This window comes from Lissotriton helveticus, chromosome 7 (genome assembly GCF_964261635.1).
Source record: "Lissotriton helveticus chromosome 7, aLisHel1.1, whole genome shotgun sequence".
Classification (NCBI taxonomy): domain Eukaryota; kingdom Metazoa; phylum Chordata; class Amphibia; order Caudata; family Salamandridae; genus Lissotriton; species Lissotriton helveticus.
Genome location: NC_136068.1, coordinates 1915607358 through 1915624120, shown reverse-complemented (window position 1 = coordinate 1915624120; position 16763 = coordinate 1915607358). Strand labels below are relative to the sequence as shown.

The 16763-nt window shown below is 42.4% G+C and overlaps 1 protein-coding gene across 1 annotated transcript; it reads left to right on the top strand.

Annotated features, from left to right (window-relative positions):
* Positions 1-15398: 15398 nt before the first annotated feature.
* On the top strand, positions 15399-16325 carry LOC144769953 (olfactory receptor 5AP2-like). Its single transcript, XM_078654146.1, has one exon. It carries the CDS (start codon positions 15399-15401, stop codon positions 16323-16325), a length of 927 nt encoding a protein of 308 aa, XP_078510272.1.
* Positions 16326-16763: the final 438 nt, after the last annotated feature.

The following is a 16763-nucleotide window of genomic DNA, read 5'->3' as shown; positions in this document are numbered from 1 at the left end:
CATTGATCTGTCAGTTCATGGTGAGGGAGGAGTTGAGTATGATGCCGAGCTTGTGAGCGTGGTCTGTGGGTATGGAAGGGTTGCTGAGGGCGGTGGGCCACCAGGTGTATTCCCATGCGGAGGGGGTGGATCTGAGGACTAGGACTTAAGTTTTCTCTAAGTTGAGCTTTAGGTAGCTGTTGCTCATCCAGGCAGTGACATCTTTCATTCGTTCCTGGTAGCTGTGTCTGGTGAGGTAGGGTTCATTGGTGAGGCAGAGGATGAGCTGGGTGTCATCTGCGTAAGATCCTATGATAATTCGATGTTTTCTAACCATGGTGGCGAGAGGGGCCATGTAGCTGTTAAAGAGCGTGGGGCTGAGTGAGGATCCTTGAAGCACTCAGCAGCTGATCTCTTGGGTTTGGTGAGAAAGAGCAGGAGTCTGATTCTTTGGATTCAGGCAGTAAGGAAGGAGCGGATTAAGTCAAGGGTGGAAGCCCGAATGTCGGCGTTGTGGAGTCTCGCGGTTAGTGTGCAGTGGGAGACAGTGTCAAAGGCTGCTGAGAGGTTTAGTAGGAGGAGGGCAGCCTTGTGGCCCTGGTCAAGGAGAGTACGGATATCATCCGTGACAGCTAGGAGAGAAGTCTCTGTGCTGTGGTTGCTGCAGAATCTGGATTGGAAAGAGTCGAGGTTCGAATTGGCTTCTATGAAGTTAGGGAGCTGGTTGTTGACAATATTCTCTGTGACTTTGGCTGTGGAGGGGACACATGGGTCTGTAGTTCTTGAGGTCATCTGCAGTGGGCATCTTGAGGAGGGGCTTGACTTCTGCACATTTCCAGTCATCGAGGAAAGCGCCTGTATCGAGGGAGCAGTTGTTAGTACCTTGTTGTTTGGGTGCTATGGTGGAGGCGGCTCTGTGGAAGATGTGGGGTGAGCTAGGGTCGGTGGGGGCTCCTGAGTGTATACTTTTCACAGAATTGGCAGTGTCTTCTTTGGTGACAGGGGTCACACGTTGATGGTAGGCTGGGTTGCATTGCCGGTTAAAGGAGCAGAGTTGGTGCACAGGTTCTGCTTGTCAAAGTTGCCATAGAGAGTTCTTATCTTGAGATGGAAGTAGGAGTCGAGTTTGTTGCAGAGGTTCTGGGCGGGAGGGATGTCAAAGGATTCGCTGGAGGGTTTGGTGAATTTTTGTATGATGCTGAAGAGTTCCTTAGAGTTGCTGGAGTTGGTGATGATTCTGTTTTGAATGAAATTCTTGTTCTTGGTTTTGATGAGTTAGTGGTGCTCTGTCATGGCGGTCTTGTAGGCGGAGTGTGCTTTGGGGGTTTTCCTGTTCCTTCAGGCTTTGTTGAGTTGTCGGTGATGAGCCAGGTGGCTTTTGTGGTTCTGGAGGGGGGGCGAGTGTGTCTGCCCAGTCAGTGATCCACCTCTGGAGTGGGTTGGCAGCTGAGTTGGCTTTGGTTATATTGGGAGGATGAACACGGTTAAGGGTGGAGTTGAGGTGTTCTTCGCGATCTTGCTCCAGTTCTTTCACGGGGGCAAGAAGTAGGCTTGTGTGCAGTGGGTTTCGAGATGGAGAAGTGGATGCAGCGGAGGTCCATCCAGGGGGTTTGTGTGCTATGGCTGAAGCAAATGTTGTGACCTCGGTGAAGATGGGGTGAAAGATGTGTACTGCTTTGTGGGTGGGGTGGTGATGAGCTGTCCCAGTCCGATGTTGGTGAGGTTGTCCAGAAAGGCGGTGGAATTGGGGATCGCTGCGGTCATTGAGGTGGAAATTCAGGTCTCCGAGGTTACATAGTCCATGGATGTGAGGGCCTGTGGCGCAATGAGGTCTGAAATGGTTGGGGTAAATGTGGTACACAATTTTGGGAGGTCTGTAGGCGAGGATGCTGCATAGAGTCATTCCCAGGTTGATCTGGATCTGGAAATGGAGGTGTTCCATGGGGAAGTCATTTGTGCTGGATGTGGTGAGTTGGAGGGAGTTCTTGTGTATGATGGCGAGTCCACCTCCATGTATTTTACATCTCGAAATGCAGAAATATAAATCAATCTCTTGTAAGAAGGGATCTAAGGCGAGTAAAATATTATCCATGTAAATGAGAACATCATCACCATGTGCTGAAAGTTTAGAATCAACTGACTTGTGTTTAAATCCAGAAATAAGTATATTACAGTAAATACGCCCAAGGAAAGGTTCTAGACCAAGGATAGAAAGTAAAGCACCTTTGTGTAAATTGAAATTAGGGGAGAAATGACCATTAAGAAAAACACTGGCACGGGTGTTTGAATATAATAATTTTACAAATGAAATACAACAATGACCAAAACCAAACCATTGGAGAGTGGTAAACATTAAATGCAAATTAATCTGGCCTAATTAATTTTCAGAATCAAGGGATAGGGAAGCAAGGGGATCCTTTTAGCTAATTAAAAATTATTTGAGAACATTCAGGCTTCATTTGTAGTAAGTCTGTCCTTCACAAAACCAGAATGAACAGGTTTGACAAGAAGAGGAATAAAAGTTTCCAAGCAAGCTGCAAGAATCTTAGCAAAAATATGCTCTCATAATTAATTAATGAATTTGGGTGATAATTCTTGCATATGGTGTGCATTATATAAAACTTGGGTATAAGAACAATCAGGGCTTCCATGAAGGAACCTCGAGCTCCAGATGTTGCAAGGAAAGAATTTAAAAAACTCTAGCAATTTGGGGGCAAAATATTATGAAAAAGAAATTAATTCAATGGAAAAACCACATGGGCTAGATGCTTTTGCTCGCTTTAGGGATTTGATGGCATTTACCACTTCTGGTAGGGCAATATCAGCTTCTAGTTTTCTTGAAGGTATTAGAAAGGGAAGGGTGTTTAGGAAGAACATTGAAGAACTTGTGTACATTAGAGTCTGATGGCGTAGCGACATCTGAATATAATGACTGAAAGAAGGATTGGAAACAAGCAAAAACATCAAAGGTGGTGTTAGTAAATTCATTGCAGATGGGTCCAATAGCCATACATTCTGATTTAATTTGGCTAGCATTTTGTCAGCCTTATGTTGACCACCATGATACATATCTTTGAGTAGACTGTCACATGCCTCAGTTGTAGCAATTTTGTTAAGATTAAGCCCGGGGGATGAACTCCACTGCGCTCGCAGAGTTGTCCGCGCTCCGTGGAGCACTCGGAGTTCCATAAAACTCGGCGGCAGAGTTTTATTCCTCACTTTCGTTACCACACATCAAGTTGGCGAGCAAGGAAAATCCACCTCCCAGTGAGATTTTTGCTCCCCAGGAGATTTCTCAACACGGGCGGTCGTATTTCTCAATGTGGGTGGTCAAGGGAGGTCACAACAATTCACGTTGAAAAGTAGCCTGTTTGCGTTGAAAAAGTTACTGCTTGGTTAGAAAATCTACTTGAGTGGCAGAAAATAAGCAACACTCTCTTTCACTGTGCATAATGCCATTTGCGTTCGTTTTCCAGCGCAGGACGAACAGCCGGCACTGAAAATCAACTCAAACACTTATTGGCAGGCACACTCTGCGGCTTGCGGACCTCCAAGTAGTGCAGCAGAGTTTCCTGGTCATTCCGCAGAGTTCCATGCATCGCGAACTCCATCCATACTTAGTTAAGATTAGATTTAGGTGTACTCATTTCATGTAAAACAGTGCAAGATTTGTAGGTGAAACAAGTATGTTCCAGTGTTTTCATTTGCTGAAGCAAAACAGGGTATTGGGAGTGTATCTTCTTTTTAGCAGAAAAAGTAATGGTGAAGGCTCTGAAAAAAGTTTTTAAAGCTTCTCAATTATTTGGGACAGAGGTAGCAATAGATTTGTTCTTTTGGAAAAATTCTGTGACCAAAGCAGGAGTTTTAGTAATAAAGTTTTGATAAGACAACAACAGGTTATTAAATCTCCAACAACCAGTTTTGGAATTGCCAAAGGAAAAAGAAGATAAAACAGGGGCATTATTCAAAATAAAAATTGAACCAATTTCTGATAACATTTTGTTTCCCTCCTTCTTCCCAACATACACTCCGTTGTCTGGACGAACTCATCCTAACTTCAATGTTTTATTATGAGATTATGCTTTGCCAAATGTGCTGTTATTCTATAGTACACAAAGGTATTTTTTAGACTGTGAATGTCGAGTATACACCACATCTTTCTCAGAGTGCCCATTTTGATAAATCAGAAAAAGACAGTATTTGAGTGACCTATACCTATATCTATAACTATATCTATAATTATATCTTTATCTTTATTTATATTCAATAAAAATAAAACAAAGGTTTAATCAATCAGGATTTATAAAGCACAGCTAATCACCTGACAGGGTATCCAGGCATTTACAGGTTCCGGAGGCTTATTCGAACAGCCAGGTCTTGAGGGCAGGTCTTGAGGGGATTTCAGAATTCCAGAAGTAAAGTGATGGTCCGAAATTGCTTGGGGAAGTTGTTCCAGGTCTTTGCTGCAATGTGGGAAAAGAGACGTCCTCCATGTCTGCTTAAGTAGATGCAGTAAGTATGGGAAAAAGAAAGGGAGGCGAAGCGTAGTCTTGTTAACAGTTGGTGGATGTTCATGAGGTGGTTAATGTAGGAGGGACTATATTTGTGTCGAGCTTCGTGTGCATGGATCAGCCGCTTGAATTAGCATCTTTTCTGTACAGGAGTCAGTGGAGTTGCCTGAAGTAGGGCATCATGTGGGTTTATCGGGGAAGACCAAACTGAATTTGGCTGCGGCGTTCTGAATCCTTTGTAGGAGGTGTGCAGAGGTTCCTACATAGAGGGCATTGCTGTAATCCAATTGGCTGGTGATGAGGGCATGTGTCACAGTGCATCTCATACGGAGGGGGATCTTGACAGTTTTGATATGTGATATCATGGTGAGCTTGTTGTCAGTGATTACTTTTGTATTTGTATTTGTAGGGGTATTTGTAAAGCGCGGCGGTCGCTCCGGAAGGAGCATCATGGCGCAGGTTTCTGGAGTGGTCTCTGTTCTGCTGCAGGCAGTTGATCTTCATCCAGTTAGCCATGCTTGTTATCCATCTGTGGAATGCTTGTTATCCATCTGTGGAAGCTAGTTTTGGTGGTGGTGGGGTAGTGAGTAAGAGGATGAGTTGGGTGTTGTCTACATAGGAAATTAAGTTGAGACCATCGGATCTGATGATGTTGACCTTTGGGGTCATATATACATTGAAGAGCGTGGAGATGAGGGATAAGCCTTGGGGGACACCATAGGTGACCTCCTTGGGTTCGGAGGTGAAATTTGAGAAGTGGATCTTCTGGGTTCTTCTGGTGAGGAATGAGGTGATCCATTCGAGCATGTCCCCTTGGATGCAGATGTGGTGGAGTCTTTTGATCAGCGTATTGTGGAATACAGTGTCAGATTCTGCAGGTAGATCAAGGAGGATCAAAGCTGTAGTTTATCCTCAGTTGAGGAGGGTTCAGATGGTATTGGTGGGTTCGATCGGGGTGGTTGTGGTGCTGTGATTGCTGCAGAAGCCAGATTGGGATGCTTTCAGTAGCTGGTTCTGCTCCAGGTGTGTTATGAGTTTCTTGTTGATGATCTTTTTCACTACCTTTGCTGGGAATGGGAGCAGGGAGTTCGGCCAGTAGTTTTTGAGTTTGCTGGGGTCAGCGTACGGTTTTAGAGTAGTAGTCTTACTTTGGATTGTTTCCAATTGGAAAATGTTCCAGTAGTGATAGAGATGTTGATGGGGTGGTGTGTTTCTGGCCGATCCTTTGTTTTCCGAAGTTGAAGATGTGGTGTGGGGTAGGGTCTGTGGGTGTATTTTATGGCGGAGGTGGTGTCCTTAATAGAGAGGAGGTCCCAGGTGGTCAGTCTGTCTTTCATTTCAGTTGTGGTGATGGTGCATCTGTCAAGGAAGTCCATAGTTGTGGGTTGGGGTTCGAAGTTTCTGTATATGGTTGCGATCTTGTAATGGAAGAAGTTGGCGAGTTTGTCACAAAGCTCCGGATGTTGTTTCCACTGGCAGCTGGGCTAGAGAATTCCTTAACGATATTGAAAAGTTCCTTGGTGTTGTTGGCACTGGTTTCTATGCATGCAGCTTGGGCTGTCTTCTTTGTTGCCCTCAGCAGATGGTTGTAGAGGTTGAGGGAGGTCTTGAAGGCTGCCCTATTGGAGGTGTCCTTGCTGGTGCACCATCACCTATCCAGCTGTTTGCTATCTGGTTCACTCTTCTGAGTTCTTGGGTGTACCAGCTGCCCTTTTTGGAGGGTTTTCTCTGGATATTGCTCTTGATGTGGATGATAATGTTGGTGCAAACTGTGTTCCAGGCATTGAAGTTCTTCACTCCCTGTTCAAGGTTGATGATGGTAGCTGGGTTGGAGGTGTTGAGGGCGTCTGTGCAGTTGGTCTATGAGATTTCGTTCCACCTCCAGTGGTGCTGGTCATCTTGAGAGTGGCTTTGCGTGGGCTGGAGGTACTAAAGTTGACAATGGAGTTCTTTGATGTGGCTGTAGATGAAAATAGGGTCCTGCATATGTCCTGCTGTATGTGTAGGGTGTTGCATAATCTGGGTCAACTCTAAGCTACTCATACTATTAAGTAGATGAACATGTTGTTGTCTTTAAGTTTGTCAACCTGGAAGTTTAGGTCACCGGGGAAGATGTAGTCCTTGAACTCTAAGGCTAAGGGTGCAATGAAATCTGCAACAATGTGGCAGAAGCTGGAGCTGGGCTATAACTCGCCCTTCCACTATGCACAGTGTTCTAATAAGTGATGTTACAGGAGATGTCATAACTGTTATGAATGCTATGATTTAACATGCTATAAATTAAGTAATTTGAAAGAGTATTGGCAGTGCATGGGGAAGGCGTGAGTTATAGTTCATTTAGTCTGGCTAGTAAGTTGACAACACTATATACAGAGGTGCGTGAGTTATAGTACATTTTACTTGGGGAGCCAAATATCACTTTAAGTTATAACAATAACATTTCAATGGGTTGAGTCATTAATGTTGGTTTTGCATAGAAATAATAAATTACATTTTCCTAAGTGTAACCAATCTTAAACATTTGGTTTTTTAATTGCATTTGTATATTTTAAAAATATTTTTTTATCATAAAATGTTGTTTATTATTGTAATAAATATGTGCCTAATGGTCACTCCATAGTAGATGATACGTTACTTATACACTACTACTGTGATGTCTGAATGTATTTACAGTGAGTAGAATGTTGTAGAGTGGAGTGGCATAGAATAGAGTGGAGTATCATAGAGTGAGTGGCGTAGACTGCAGTTTCATCGAGGCGATTGTCTTTGATTGGAATGTTGTTCAGTATAGTGTAGTTCATAGGCATAGAGTGGAGTAGAGTGTAGTAGAGTGGAGTGGCAAAGAGTGGTGTGGAGTAGTATGTCATGGAGTACAATGGAGTAAAGTGGCATGGAGTGGCATAGAGGGAGTTGCTTAGAGGGGAATAGAGTGTCGTGTAGTTGAGAAGAGTGTGATAGAGTGCCACATTTTATGTTATTTGAATATTGATATAGCGCACAACTTGTCCCTAGTGGGACATCTCTTTGCTTGAAGACCAGCACTAGGGTAGAGGCAGCATTGAAACAGCAAGGTTTTAAGGTGTTTTTTAAATTCACATAGCAATTGATTGCTTGATCACAGCTCTCTGTTTGAGACATAAGGAGTGAGTCTGTTGTAAAGGCACTTTGGAACGGAGCCTGACAAGCCTTAGAAGTCTGGCAAAGCAGACTGAACGTCGTACTCTGGGGATCCAGTGCAGGGCTCTGAGTATTGGGGCTGATGGATTTCTGGGCGACAGGTGGTTTACTTTACGGGCAGCAGTGTTTTGGCCCCTTGCAGTTTTTATAGAAGATGTTCATTTAAGGTGAGGAACAGAGCACTGCGATAGTCTAAGCAGCTAATGACTGGGGCCTGGATGTGTGTTTTACATGAGCTTAGCAGAAACCACCAAAATATTTTCTTGAGGATACACATGGTATCACAGGGAACAGAGCACTGCATAGTCTAAGCGGCTGATGACTAAGACATGGATGAGTGTTTTACGTGAGCTTAGCAGAAACCACCAAAAGATTTTCTTGAGGAGAGGTAGGATACCAAAACAGGTTCAACATATGGAGGTAATATAGTCTCGCATAGATAGTTGGTCATCTATGAGTATGCTTAGGTTTCTTGAGGTTTGGCTGGGCAAAGGGGAGGAACCACGTTCTGCTGGCTACCAATCCTCTGTTCTGGAGCTGAGCTTTGCCAAACAGTAGAATTTCTGTCTTGTCCCCACAAATTTGGAGACAGTTGAGGGACATCCAGATGGCAATCTCTCTCATGCATGTGAGGAATCTCAATTTGACATTCTCCAGGCCCTGCCCCAGTGAGGTGACCAACTGGGTGTCATCTGCATATGGAATGTAGCAAACCCAAAGGGCTTAACTAGCTGGGCTAATGGAGCAACATAGATGTTAAATGTGTAGGGTTCAAGGAGGAGCCCTGTGGAACTCACTTATCTATGGGGATGGTCCTGGAGTGGAAAGCCCCCATGGAAACAGTTTGGACCCTATCATTGAGGAAGTCAACCGGTCAGTTGAGGACAGATCACTGCATACCTAACTGCTGAAGACACTGCACCAGAATAGGGTGCGAGATTGTATCCAACGCTGCTGATAAGTAAAGCAGAACCAGTGTGGCAAGATGTCCGGCATCCAGGGACAGCCTAACAGTGTTTACTACTGCAAGCAGAGTCATCTTAGTGCTGTGTGATGGTCGGAAGACTGATCGTGAAATGTCCTGCAGGCTGTTCTTTAGGTAGGTCGAGAGCTGTTTGTTAACATTTGTCTCCAGAATCTTTCCCAACAAAGGAAGGAGTGATATGGGTCGATAGTTGGGTCTTTGGGGTCTGCGGTTGGTTTCTTCATTATAGAGGTAACATGAGCTGCTTTCCATAGTTGGGAAAGTGGATTGAATCGGAAAGTGGATTGAATCGGAGATTAGAGTAGAGTACAGTGTTGTCCAGTGGAGTGGGGCAGAGTGGAGCACTGTAGCATAGAGTTGAGTTAAGCGTCATAGAGTAGAATGTTGTAGGAAAGAGTTGTGTGGTATAGAGTTTTATGGCGTAGAGTGCTGTGCTGTAGAGCAGAGTGACCTATAGTGGCCTGGAGTGGTGTGTTGTGTTGCAGAGTAGAGTAGAGTGGCTTAGAGTGGAGTGGCATGTTGTAGAGTAGAGTGGAGTGACGCGCCTTAGAATGTGTGTCACAGCGTGATTTAGAGTGGTGGAGCATAGAGTGGAGTGGCATCTCATCAAGTAGAGTGACATTTTATAGAATGGAGTGGCAGGGAGTATTGTAGTGGAGTGGCGTACAGTGTAGTGGCGTGTCAAAAGTGCAGTGGGGTGTTGTAGAGTGGAATAGCATTTCATAGAATGGAGTGGTGTGTCATAGAGTGTCCTTTGTCAAGCATATCTTTTCATTTATTGTAAATCTGTAGGTATCGCAGTACTTTCTAAATCGTTATGCGAGAGTACCAGGGTACGCTTAAAAAATATATAAATCAATAAAACTACTCTTTCCAAACTCTACAGAATTTACTAAACTGCTTCATTTCTTCCTCTACATGAAAACAAGATTAATGATGAGCGGTCGGAGTGCTCCAAGATGACCACTACCGCTGAGCTTTCTGGTCCCCCTGGATAATTGCGTGCCTCTCTCTGGAATTTCGCATATATGTGTGGAAAGGCTGGGGAGTAGCTAGGTAAGTATTCAAGCCTTTTTAGGATCTACCTCACGCTGCTCTTCATGCCGAACTACAGAAGGCACCATTTTCTTCTATTCATTTAATCGGAGCTCCTCAGTGATGGGTCCCTAAATGAGGAAATATTGACTTTTCAATGCCTGCATTTGGTCCATCTGCCTTTATTTTTTAGTGGGAGCACATATTTTTTTTGATTATGGTAATACCATGCATAGTATGACATTGGATTCCACCTTCCATGACTGACTTTTCTGACAAAGTTCTTGGTCATTGCTTCTACAGTATATCACTACAAGACAGCAAAATATTAAGTACATTGTCACTTCCACTCAGGTCCTCATTCCATTGCTTCCATTGAACTTAAGACAGGGCCTGAGATTCCAGCATCCCTCACACGGTCGACCAAAAGAGGATGGTCGATCGTCTTGAAGGCAGCAGAGAGATCAAGCAGGACAAGGGCTTGAGAAGAGCCATTATCCACCTCGCTGCGGAGGGTGTCCAAAACTGTAAGGATGACTGCCTCGGTGGAGTGTGCTGGATGGAAGCCTGCTTGATGTGGATCCAAAAAATTAGAATCCTCCAGGAAATCTGTAAGACAGCTTGTGACATAGGCTTCCAGGATCTTGGTTAGATATGGAAGAAGAGGAATTGGACGTTAGTTTGTCAAAGTCAATGGATCAGATCCTACTTTCTTTAAGAGAGGGACAACGATTGTCTCCTTGAAAGTTTCAGGGGCAATACCTTGAGACAGGGACTCATTTACCAGTTTTAAAGCAGGATTGGGAAGGACTGTAAAAATTTTCTTCAAAATGCTAGTAGGGCAACAGTCCGTGAGAGAGCCATGGGAGAGCCCGATTTGACTTTTAAAAGAAGAGCTTTAAAAGTGTGCTTGCATATTGTGGGAAAATAGGTGAGAATACTGTTATTGCGAATAGAGTGAGAGCTGGCATCTGGATTCTGACTAGAAGGGATACTGAGCTTAATTATTTTAAATTTTGTCAATAGATTCAGAGCATTGCAAAAAATTTGAGAAGGGATTGGATAACTCATTCACAGTGTGAAAGATCTCCTTAGAGCGGTTGGTTGCCGACAAATTTTTTTATGAGAAATGCGCCGCTTTAGTAGTTAATATAGCTTTTTTGTACGTTTAGGGTTAATTTCTGAAGTTTCAGCTCAATAGAGAACCATTTTTGTGCGTCATGGCGGCGGGGGGTGTGGATCTTCCTGAGGCGGGCAAACTTGTCACTGGTAGTCAATAACCAACTGGTTAACTGAATATCAGCAAAGTTGATTGAAGGGTTGCCCAGAGGAGTCGAGTTAGCGAGTGAGTCGAGAAATAAAGATTTATTGATCTTGTTCCAATTTCTGCAAGTACATCCAGCTAGACTAAAGTTATTATTCGCAAAGTTGTCCTGGATGGTGAATCTGATTATATGGTGATCAGACTATGTACAGGGTAGGACTGAGACAGAGGATATGGTAATGTTGAGAGTCCAGACCTGATCAAGGATGTAACCCTTAATGTGAGTGGCCGTAGCTACCTGTTGAATCAGATTTAATCCCAAAAGTAGCTCAGTCAATTCAGCCGATTGGGAGCCACCAAGGATATCGTTGGCCCAATAATTGAAGTCACCAATCAGCATAATCTTCCCATAGTTGGTTACCAGGTGAGCTATCTGTTCATCCAAGGAATTAGGAAAGAGGGGCATCCTTTGCGGAGGCCTGTAAAGTAGGACACATACCAAGGGGGCAGTGCCAGATTCAAATTCATATTTAATCACCAGGTTGTCAACAGAGAGTAGGTCTAGCAGGGTTAAGACTGTGTAGTTGCAGTCATGACGCATTATGATAGCAACTTCACCACACACTTTCCCTTGAGGATGATTAGCCTGAATCATATGGTAATCAGGGGGTAATGCAGCAAGGATGTCAGGGGATGACTCCTGGGATAATCAGGTTTCAGTAAGCAGGAAGAGGTCAGGCTGCTCAAATGTAAGCACTAAAAAGATATCCATCTGGTGTTTAACCAACAAGCGAGTATTTAAAGTCCAACTCTTTCCCTACTGTTGGACTGACTAGTATAGGAATATAACATTTTATCCCTCTGCAATTCAACACCTTTCTTACTGTTGACGTAACTGGAGTGGGAATAATAATTTGTATCCCTCCTGAGTCAAACGCTTTCCTTACTGTTGCACTAACCGGATTGGGAATAATACATTTTACCACTTTGATTCCAACATTTTCCCTTCTGTTGCAGAGATTGGAGTGGGATTAGAATATGTCTTATTCCTACAATTTTATAGCTTTATATATATTGTTTATATGTATATAATTATGAAGGTTTTGTGTGTTTTTAATTATATTATTTTTAATCAGTAATGATTGTAATGTTTAATATATTTTTAGTAGATTGAAATTTCTATTTGTTGTTTAGTTTTATGTTCAATTAAATTGGTATGTTTTTTAATTTCTTCAGGTTTATTTGTTTGTTTTTTAATTTATTGTGTGTATGTGTGTGTGTCTATATATACATATATATATACACATATAATTTAGATATTTTTAGATTATTAAACTTTAGAAATAAATTGTAAATTCTAAGATAAATTACAATTATTATACTACTAAGGGGCCGATTCCGATCTCGGTTGGAAAGCACTCTGACCGATCCGGATCCGGGATGATTTCCGACTGAACCGGACTCCTGCAGTCCGACCGTGCGAGTACGATGCGGCCGTATGCAGTCGGTCTCAGTTCGGTCAGACTCCCATTGAAGTCAATGGAGTGCCAGTCGTACAACGCTCCCATTGACTGAATGGGTACGTCGCGGAGAAGTGTGCCCCCTACAGTGGGTACGTGTTGGTGCCATCCAAAACCGTACATGCCTATGTGTCCAAGTCATAAGGCTGCGGGTAACAGGGGCTCCGATGCGGACCCCCAAAGCCCAACTCCGGGAGCGATTGTGAGCCGAAAACTCCGACTCGATCCGGCTGTTCGAATCGAGCATCATACTGGCTCGGTCGGAATTCGCCTCCATTGCGTGCCACGGTTAGCTTACGGCCGAGACGTACGGAGCGGTTCGGACCCGGAAACGATTCGGACGGAGATTTCGCGCTTGTTCGCATCGTACTTCGATGTCCGGACCCGTGAACGAACCGGACGGAAATTCAGCCTCCGAATCCGATCCGCTAATGCCGAACCCGGTTCAGTGCCCTTCTAACCGAGATCGGAATTGGCCGCTAATAGTTTGAAATTATGTATGTGTGCATAAACATTCACACATGTCTATATAAATGTGTGCTTTAAAAAAAAAGTTAAATATTAATATATAGTTTGAAATTATTAAAACATATTTAATGTATAATATATTATTGTTACATGTTGCTATATTTAATGATGACTTTTTTGAAAATATATATGTTAAAAACAATATTTCTGTAATCAATATTCACATATAACAATAATTTTTTACTCAGTATTTTTTTCATTTACATAATAAATATAGGAAAATATTTTTGGGTTCTAGATATTTTTGACTCAATATTTATGTCTCACGGAATTTCTGGTTTCAATATTCTGTCAGACAACTGCCCCAGTTATAGCTGACATTGATTTATTACCACAGCATAAACCCACCAATGGTTGGCGATTCAATTACCCTTTATTACAGGACAACACATTTACTTCAACAATTTTTGAATGAATTTTTATAATCTAAATTTGAAGTCTGGTACTACTGTGATGTATGACTGTAATGCTCATAAACAACTGCTAAAGGATTTAGTATTGACTATGTCGCCTCTTAGAAAAAAATCACTCTTAAAGAAACCTGTTTTTCAAAAAAAAGGAGGCTTCAATTTATTGCTGGTGGTTCATGTTGTTCAAGTTGTAAATGGTTTGTGTGGTGTCCTCCATCACAATTGCCCCTCTGTACCATCCTGACGAAAGACAGTTTAAATATGGTGGATGCGTGCCAATGTTGAAAGAGTGGTGTCCAACTATGGTGAATGGGGGACTGATGACAGAGAACTAAAGTTCAACCGATGATCCATCTTGCAGAATGACAGATGGCGTCCCATAAGCCAATCCCTAAACAAGACGGACAGATATCTGCCGGCCTGATGGATAGATCAGTCCCTCCGTGACAGAGGAACAATGGTCCATCCACCAGATTCTAGATTAGGCCCAGTATTCCTTAAATAAGTGAGTGATTAGTTTCTGAGAAAGTCACATATAACTGACACCAAAATACATTGCATCCTGTTGAAATTAGTCCAGTTGCTCCAAATAACATGTGGTATCGGGTCACGTTTATGGTCATAGACTTTGCCAATGCATGTTGTAGTGATGTGGCAAACTTTGTGATACATTTGGTAGACAATGAAAATAATAACAAAAACGTTTTATGGATATAATTTTAATAATTGCAAGCAAGTGACACTCTTATCAACACATTTATATAAAAATGTTTGATAAGAATTTCTCTAATTGAATATGAATGTTAAGTAGTCTTCTCCCCTAATATATCTGGTGATATATGGCCAGCTCTAATTCTAGATAATAGAGACAATCCCCTTTCCCTGCAAATTGATGGAATGTTTTTCAGATTACCAATCAGCTTGACAAAAATCATTTATAATTTTTGTACATGTCCATGCATGTTCACAGCAAGTCTAAGGTTGCAGGAAATAAGTTGATATGTATGGTAAAAGCACTATTTGTCATTTTTGTGGACTTACTTCAGACAGTTCCAGCTGTCTACTGGGAAACAGGCTTGTGTGCCATACTCCACAGAGCCAATCCTTACTTAAGAATAGTTTCCTATTTGTTGCTTTCCTCCTTTTCTGTGGATGACCTGTCCACAGAAACATTTTGATTTGCCGTTAGTAGACTTGTCATTCTTCCTGCTAAGAACAAAGCATTGCTAAGAGAGTCCCATTTAAATAAAACCAGCTGCTGCCTTTCAGTGTCACCTCCATTTACAGGCAGGTCTTATCTTTCCCACAAACCAGTTATTCATTTTAAATGTGCTGTTTTGCAAATTCCACCATACCAAAATATACATGTTCTAAAATTTCATTCGCTCGAGCAAAGATCTGCCAGTTCTGATTCTGTGATCAGTAGTGGGATTTAGGATTTCAGTCCCACAAATGTATTTGCCAGCATGCCTTTGTTGAATTTAGATGGTCTGTGTAGCATGCGCTGGGAGTGGGAATCATCCTTTACAACGCAACTTTTACCACGCAGTGCTATTACAACGCAGGTTTTACAACGAACACTATTACAACGCTTTGCGCAGGGGGGCGCTCTAGGATAGGGAATAGATTTAATTTACTATCCAACACCTTCCCTAGTGTCCACGGGGACTGGAGTTGGAATAGTAAATTAAACTATTCACTATCCAGCACCCCAAAGCGCTATGCGTTGTAATGGTATGCGTGGTAAAAACCACGTTGTAAAAGCATGCGTGGTAAAAGCATGCGTTGTAACGTCATAAATCCACTGGGAGTGTATATTTTGTTTCTCTAACTTTATAACAATAGATTACAAATTGAAATAAATCTTCCTATTTGAAAATACGCTTTTCAGTAAATAAAATCTTCTTCGTGTCTCATAATGTTGTGGTTTGCTTAAGTCCCCAGGTCTTCATTCTAACCAGAGAACTATAACCAAGAAGCTTTGGAGTTATGGAACTGTTTAATCAAACTTCATTAACTGGGTTTTTGATTCTGGGGCTCTCACAAAATCCTCGGCTTCAGATCCCACTTGTCATTATGTTTTCACTCCTGTATATAATGACTCTGCTTGGAAACCTTGTAATTGTTGCCTTAATATGTTTTGACAAACATCTTCAAACACCCATGTATTATTTTCTCATGAACTTGTCTTTCCTGGACATTGGATTCACGTCAGTCACAATCCCAAAAATGTTGTCAGTTTGTTCAACAGGCGACCAATCCATCAGCTTCTCTGCGTGCATTCTTCAGTTCTATCTCTGCTTTGCCTTCGTGAGCACAGAGTTCTTCTTACTTTCAGTCATGGCATTAGACAGGTATGTTGCTATATGCAACCCCTTGCGATATACAGTCATAATGAGCAAGAATGCAGTGGTGTTGCTGGCTGTTGCCTCCTGGATGCTTGGCTTTCTGGACATCATCCCACATACCGTGTTTCTATCACACTTATCCTTCTGTGGATCCAACAAAATCAAACACTTCTTTTGTGATCTCACTGCTCTTCAGGAACTCTCTTGCACAGATCTATATTATATCAATATTGGAACCTATTGTTTAGGTGCTGTTTCAGGACTGGGTCCATTCATCTTAACAATTTCTTCATATGTGTTGATTATCTCAAAAATTATGAAAATGCCCACTGCTAGAGGGAGACAAAAATCATTCTCCACCTGTTCCTCTCACCTCACTACTGTTGTTTTGTTCTATGGGACTGAGCTTGGTCTGTATATGAGACCCACATCATGGCTTTCCCTGGAAAAAGACAAGTTCTTTGCTGTAATGTTTACTATTGTCATTCCTGTTTTGAATCCCATTGTTTACAGTTTAAGAAACCAGGATGTAAAAAGAGCTGTGACAAAAATGAGACAGAAAATATAGTACAGAGATGCTATGCTGCATTAAGATGTGTGACAAAATTAACTCAATATGCCTCATCTCACCTAAGAACAAAGCACACAAGATATTTAAGAGATACCAATCTTAATGGCAATGTCTCCTTGTTCTCCCTTTATCTAACATAATTTTGGTATGCAGCAGCCACATCTTGTTTGTCAAAAGCGATGCTTTCAGATCTTTCAAATGCATTCACTGCCGTCAGTCTCAATATGTCCATGTCTGAACTCCGGTGGTGGGCGAACAAAGCCATACCGTACAGTCCCAGGATGCTTGTTTCCGGTCCAGGGATGACGTGGCTTAGCAATTCGGGCTGGACTGTTCCCATGAGGCACAGGGTCAGACTGATTTGCATATGGCCATGTCTGAACTGGGGTGGTGGAATGAGCTAAAGTATGATGATGGATTAAACCCAGATCAGTT

Bases quoted from the DNA above. Each gene is read 5' to 3' on its own strand.
- LOC144769953 (XM_078654146.1), top strand. From the start codon at position 15,399: ATGGAACTGTTTAATCAAACTTCATTAACTGGGTTTTTGATTCTGGGG.